The sequence below is a fragment of the Diceros bicornis genome, chromosome 31, assembly GCF_020826845.1.
Source record: "Diceros bicornis minor isolate mBicDic1 chromosome 31, mDicBic1.mat.cur, whole genome shotgun sequence".
Classification (NCBI taxonomy): domain Eukaryota; kingdom Metazoa; phylum Chordata; class Mammalia; order Perissodactyla; family Rhinocerotidae; genus Diceros; species Diceros bicornis.
In genome coordinates, this window is record NC_080770.1 from 1,892,616 (window position 1) to 1,898,837 (window position 6,222).

General features: G+C 65.1%; 1 protein-coding gene across 1 annotated transcript; it reads left to right on the plus strand.

The window, feature by feature from the left end:
- Positions 1 to 3,068: 3,068 nt before the first annotated feature.
- CDKN1C (cyclin dependent kinase inhibitor 1C) lies at positions 3,069 to 5,480 on the plus strand. Its single transcript, XM_058526146.1, is given in 6 exon segments — positions 3,069 to 3,219; positions 3,405 to 3,669; positions 4,558 to 4,692; positions 4,788 to 4,812; positions 4,815 to 4,897; positions 4,899 to 5,480. Coding segments are annotated over 5 exon segments (528 nt in total). The 5' UTR covers positions 3,069 to 3,219; positions 3,405 to 3,414; the 3' UTR covers positions 4,929 to 5,480.
- The last annotated feature ends 742 nt before the right edge of the window (positions 5,481 to 6,222 follow it).

Sequence of the window (6,222 nt, forward strand, 5' to 3'; positions counted from 1 at the left end):
CCTGTTGGTTCTGCGTCTGCAGTAGCACGGAGAACAAACATTGTTCCTCTTGTTTCCTTTCTTCGTTGGGATATAATTTTAATTACAAAAGTAGAGCTTGGTTGTTGTGCCCAGAGAGATGTTTACTTGCTTCGGGGCCCCTCGCAGTGGAGGACTGGGCCTCAGACTCCCAGCCCCCAGCTCGCCTGGGCGCTCCTCCTCCAGGTCTGTTCCTGGCTCTGGTGGAGGGACCCACCCCCACTCCTGGGACCAGCAGGTTCAGGAAGCCGGTGGGTACCATCCTTAATCAAATTCAGGGTCACACACTCCGAGAAGGTCACCTCCCTGCCCTAATGAGGCGGAGAGAGGGCCCCATGGCCCCTGGAGAAATAAAGTAGGAGGCCCAGATAGAAACCGCACGAGAAAGCCAGGCAGCTGGATGGTTGGGTCGAACCCCGCTCCCTCCCTGCTGAGTAGCTCTGGCAGCCTCCGCACGAGCTTTCTCTCTCTCTTTTTCTCCGTCTCCATTCCTTTCCCTGTAAAACAGGGGAGGCCCAGCAAGGGAATGCACGAAAACCTGTGCAGCCCTCCACACTGGCTAGGGGCTCCAAAATTGCCAGAGTGATGACACGTATGTGACATACCACTCCGAGGCAGGGCTCAGCGTCACATGCTGTCGGGCTGGTCACTGTGGGGGCCCTGGGACCCACTGGCCTGAACTAGCCAGCACCCATGGAGGTGTCCGGTGGGTACTAAAGGCAGAGAGAAACCCTGGACCGTGCGTGGGGAGGGTGGGGGCCCACAGAGGCCTGGTGTAGGGCCAGCTCCTGCTCATTTATCCAGCACACGCTAGGTCCCCTTCCCTTAGGGGGCCCAGCACAGACGGGAGCTCACACCACAGGGCAGTCCCTGCCAGGGAGGAGAGCATGGGCTCCCCTGGGTGTCCAGAGCAGGGCTGGGGCTGGGTGGGCTCCTTCCCTGCCTGCCCTCCCAGCCGGCTGGAGCCAGGGCATCCTCACCTCTTGGGAGATCCTGGAGCCCACACGGTTCCATATCTGTGGTCACTGCATGCTATGGCCCTGCACACGGTGTCTCTGGGGAGGCTAGTGTGGCTGTGGCACCAGGGCCTGGCAAGGCCCTGCCTCCTTCTAGCCCCAGGCCAGGTAATATCAGCACCCCAAGGAGTCCATGAGGCCTGGGGAGCTTTCATCAGCTTCTTTATTTTCCTGAAGATTAAAAATTGTCGCCTCTGAGCTTGTGGGAAATTTGGAATACAGTGTACAGAAAAGAATAAAGAAGTAAACACGAGTCATCACATCAGGTCCTGCTATCAAGAGCCAAGAGTGGCACCCGCCCTGTTGATACCCTCTCCTGTTCGCCCTGCTCACTACAAACCTCACCTCCTCTGGACCCAGGAGACCTCCTGCATGTTATCACCGTGTCCCATCCCTGGGGTGTCCTGGAGCCCACGTGACCCTACTGGTGGGGTTGGGTCGGCCTTACCTTCTCTCTCTCGCTGGGCTCATGGGCTCACCTGGGACAGGGGCTGAGAGCTCAGGTCTCCACTGGACCCTCCAACAGGTGCCCCAGCCCCCACACCTGGGCTGCTCCCGGCTTGTGGAGGGGGCTGGAGGCATTTTCTAGCCTCCCAGCTCCATGACAGGCTGGGCCAAAGGGAAAGCAGCAGAAAGTCGTGGTCTCTCACTGCCTGGCCCCGCTGGGTGGAGAGCCACCAGGGAGGATGAGGGCTGCACCAGAGTGCACTGTGTGGGGGAGAGGGGCCTGGGCCCTGCAGGTCCCCCCCTTTCTGAGGTGGCCTCCCCACCACTGACACCTGTGATGGGGCCCTCTGGCTTGCATGCCCTGTCATGAGGGGGGTGCTGGTCTTCCAGGATGGTAGACAAGAGTGCAGCTCCTATAGCAGAGCAGGGCTGCCTCTCATCACCCCCCCCCCCCGGGGGGGTGGGTTCTCTGTGTGACAAGGGATGAGGCTGGCCTAGAGGATCAGCATAACCAGTCAAGGCCCTAGGCCAGGCGGGGCCAGGCCCACCCCAGTGGAGAAACCTCTAGGGCCCAGTCCAATACCCCACCCAACACAACAGCCACTAGCCAGCCTGGGCACTCAGACCTCTGGCCTGTTGTGGCCGCAGCCTGGAGTGGCCTGGCCCAGCAGGTCAGTGACGTGTTGGGCATAGCCCAGGACGGGCTCAGTCTCTTTCTCATCCACTGGGCAGGGCTGCGTGGGTCCCAAGAGCTCCAGACTCCAGACCTGGGCTCCAGGAGGCTGAGGGTTGGCTCTCGAGGTGTCTGCCACTTCGCTACTTCGTTCTTTGGGGAGAGTGCAGCCGACCCTCCCTCCTCCTGGCCCCCTCTCCCCACTGGAAGGCCTTAGCTCCAGCAGGTGTGTTAGGGCTCCAGGTGCGCGGAACCCTGCCAGGGACACGAGCTCCGGGCGCAGCAGGCCGCGCGGGGGCAGCCAAAGACCCCGTCTCGCTCCAGCCAGGGACGAGCTGGACGCGGCGGGTTAAAGCCCCATCAGCTGGCGCGGGAGACCCGATGGGGAGCGCGGGTGGTGGAGCTGGGCGCTCGCGGGGCACGAATCGGGTCTGGCCGGACGCCGGGCCTGCCGGGGACCGCCGCCCGCTGCGCCGGGGAGGGGGCGCGGGCCGAGGGGGGCGCCCGTGCCGCCGCCGCTGCGGCCGCCGCACAGCCCCCGCCTGCAGACAAAGGAGCCGGCGGGGGGCGGGAGCGGGGGGGATGGGGCGAGGGGGCGGGGCGCCGCGGTGTCACGTTACCGCCCGCAGAGCCCCTTTAACTCCGGCCCCGCCCCGCTCACCGCCCCCTTCCCCGCTACTGCGCGCGGCCCGCGCCCCGCCAATCGGCCCGCGCGCCCCGCCTGCCCTCGGGTGTGTGTGCGCGCGGCCAATGGGCGGCGCGCGGGGGCCAGGCCGCCGAGGGCGGGGGCAGCGCGGCGCCGGCCAATCGCCGCGGTGTTGTTGAAACTGAAAATACTACATTATGCTAATCGCGGCGGGGCCCGCGCGCGGGGGGGGGGAGGTCGGACCCTCGCGTATAAAGGGGCGCGCGAGGACTGGGCGTTCCACAGGCCAAGTGCTCTGTGCTCGGTGGGTGCCAGCCAGGCCTGAGCGAGCGAGCGAGGACAGGCACCGAGGGGGCGCGGCCGCCGGCCGGACGACACAGAGAGTGAGAGGCAGGAGCAGTCCACAGCCGGACAGTCAGGTAGCCGCCGCGCCCGCCCTCCCGCCGCGTCCCTTTGCAAATGCAGATTCCGGCTCCGCGGGGTCTCACTTGCTCCCGGCCTCCGCCCTCCTCTCCTCCCTTCCTCCTCCTCCTCTTCCTCTCCTCTTCTTTTCCGCGGCCCGGGCCCGCGAGCCCCCGGCCATGTCCGACGTGTATCTCCGCAGCGTATTGGCAATGGAGCGCCTGGTCGCCCGCCGCACCTATCCCCTGTTCGCGCGCACCAGCGCCTGCCGCAGCCTCTTCGGGCCCGTGGACCACGAGGAGCTGAGCCGCGAGCTGCAGATCCGCCTGGCCGAGCTGAGCGCCGAGGACCAGCGCCGCTGGGACTACAACTTCCAGCAGGACATGCCACTGCGGGGCCCCGGGCGCCTGCAGTGGACGGAGGTGGACAGCGACTCTGTGCCCGCCTTCTATCGCGAAACGGTGCAGGTGGGGCGCTGTCGCCTGCTCCTGGCGCCCCGGCCCCGCCCGGACGGCGCGGCTGATAGCCCGCCCCCCGGGCCGCCGGCCGATGAGCCCCTCGACGGCCTCGGGGAGGCGCCGGCGTCGCCGTCCAGCGGTCCGGCCGTGGCGCCCACCCCGGCCCCAGCCGTGGCGCCGCAGGAGAACGCTGAGCAGGAGGCGGTCCCGCCGCCGCGCAGCCAGGAGCCCCTCGCCGAGCCGCTGCACTCAGGGATTTCGGGGCGCCCCGCGCCGGGCACTGCCGCCACCGCCGCCGCCGCCACCGCCGCTGCTGCCACCACTGCCGCCGCCGGAGGCGCCGCGATCAAGAAGCTGCCCGGGCCTCTCATCTCCGGTGAGTCCCGCGCGGCCCCGCCCCGGCCCGGCCCTGCTTTGTCCGGCCGGCCGGGCTCCCCGGCTCGCGGGGGCCTCACTTGGTCCCCGCCTCCTCCCGTGGCATTAAAGGGCCCGCAGCGCGCAGGGCGCGGCTGCGCCCGCACCCGGTCCCCGCCCTGTTGTTGTGCGCTGGAGCGGCTCGCGCGGGAGGGATGGGAGGGCGCACTCTGGCCCCCTCGGAGCGCGATCCTCGCCCGGGTCCCTAGATCCCCTCCCCGGGCGCGGCCGGGCGCGGTGATCGCGGCGCGGAGGGGGTTAAGCGCGGCGGCATCCCCGGGGGGCTTGGCCGCGGGACAAGGGGAAATGCTTACACAGCACATTGCGCGGCGACGTAAACAAAGCTGACCCGCCGCGGACCTCGGCGCGGGCGGGGACGGCGCCCTCACCCCGGCGGGCCAGCCGCCCGCGCCCCCTCCCGGCCCCCTCTTGGGTTCCCCGGCCAGCCCCGCCCTGACCCGCGGCGCGCGCCGTCGCCCGCAGATTTCTTCGCCAAGCGCAAGAGACCTGCGCCCGAGGCCAAGGCGTCCAACGAGGTCCCCGCGGGATGTACCGCGCCCGGCGGCGCTCCAGCCGTGGGCTCGGCGGAGCAAACCCCGCGCAAGCGGCTGCGGTGAGGTGAGCTCGGCGGGCCTGGTGGGCGGGCAGGAGCCGCCCCGCGGGGTCTTCGCGGTCACTCTGTCTCCTTTCGCTCACGAGCCTCTCTCCCGCAGCCTCGCGCCCAAGAGCCCCGAGGGAGCCCGCTGGGCAGCGGACAGGACAGGAGCGCTGGGCCTCGGCTGGGACCGTCCATGTAGCAGCAACCGGCGGCAGCTGCCAACGGAGCAGCGTTCGGTTTTGTGTTTAAAGTTTGAAAACTGTGCAATGTATTAATAACGTCTTTTATATCTAAATGTATTCTGCACGAGGAGTACACTGGTCCCAAGGTGTAAAGCTTTAAGAGTCATTTATATAAAATGTTTAATCTCTGCTGAAACTCAGTGCAAAAAAATGAAAAAAGAAAAAAAAAAAGGAAAAAAGAAAAAAAACATGTATATTTGTACAAAAAGTTTTTAAAGTTATACTAACTTATATTTTCTATTTATGTCGAGGCGTGGGCCGCTCTGCCACGCCGCGGCTCGGTTATTGGTTATGCCAAAGGCACATCATACGCATCTGGTTATCGACAAATGTAAATTTATTTTTATAGCGGACTCTGGGGGGAGGGGGTCGCTCACAAGCTGTAGCTGCCGTACAAGCCCATCTAGCTTGCAGTCTCTTCGCGCTTTCGCTGTCTCTTTTATTATTATGATTATTTTAAACTTGAAGACAAATCTGTTAAAATGGTTCCTGAGCCGTCTGCACCACTGCCCCGGCCCCTCGTCCGCCGGGTTCTAAATAAAGAGGCCGAAAAATGCTGCACCTCAGCTCCGTGTGTGCTTGTACTGCCTCCAGCTTTCCTCTCTGGCACCCCCAGAGGCTAGGGAGATAGAGAGGACACGGGACACGGGGCAGCCTGGGCTACTTTCTAGGTTGTCCGCTCCAAAAGGAGCGCAACTTTCTCCTGGCAGGGCTGGCCCGCGTCCATCTGCTGCAGGCCCCTAATTTAGGGAGGAGCGGCCCCGCCCTCGACCTGCGTTTGTCACCCCCACTCCCCACGTGCGGGACTGTGCCCCAGCCGCGGGCACATTGCTTCCCTTTGCTCCAAGGAAGCCACCCACACTCCAGCTGCCCTGGGCGGAGGCATCCTGCTCAAGTGGGCACCTGCAGGGGCTGGGCCAACGAGACCCCCGCTGCTGACTGCTCTCAAGTTTTCAGGGGCCGCACAAGGTGGAGCCCCAACTGCTCCAAGGTCCCCAACTTCGTGGGCTAGGGTGCCCCAGCGTGGGGCTCCAGGACCCCTGATGTGTTCCTGGCCAATTTGCGCCGCAGGGGGGAGGGGCAGCCTGCAGGCCTGCCGGGGAGGGGAGGGGGGAAGGACGAGCAAGGCTCCACGGCCAGGTGGGGGTGGGGAGGTGTGGGATCCTTCCATCCGGAGGAACTCAAGGCTGGGTCCACCCGCGCACCCACCAGCCTTCTGGTTTCAAAGTGCTCCCTTTTAGTGAAAAAGGAGAGGTTTATTTATTTTTTTTATAGCTGACCTATAAACCTCTGAAAATTATGGCTTAC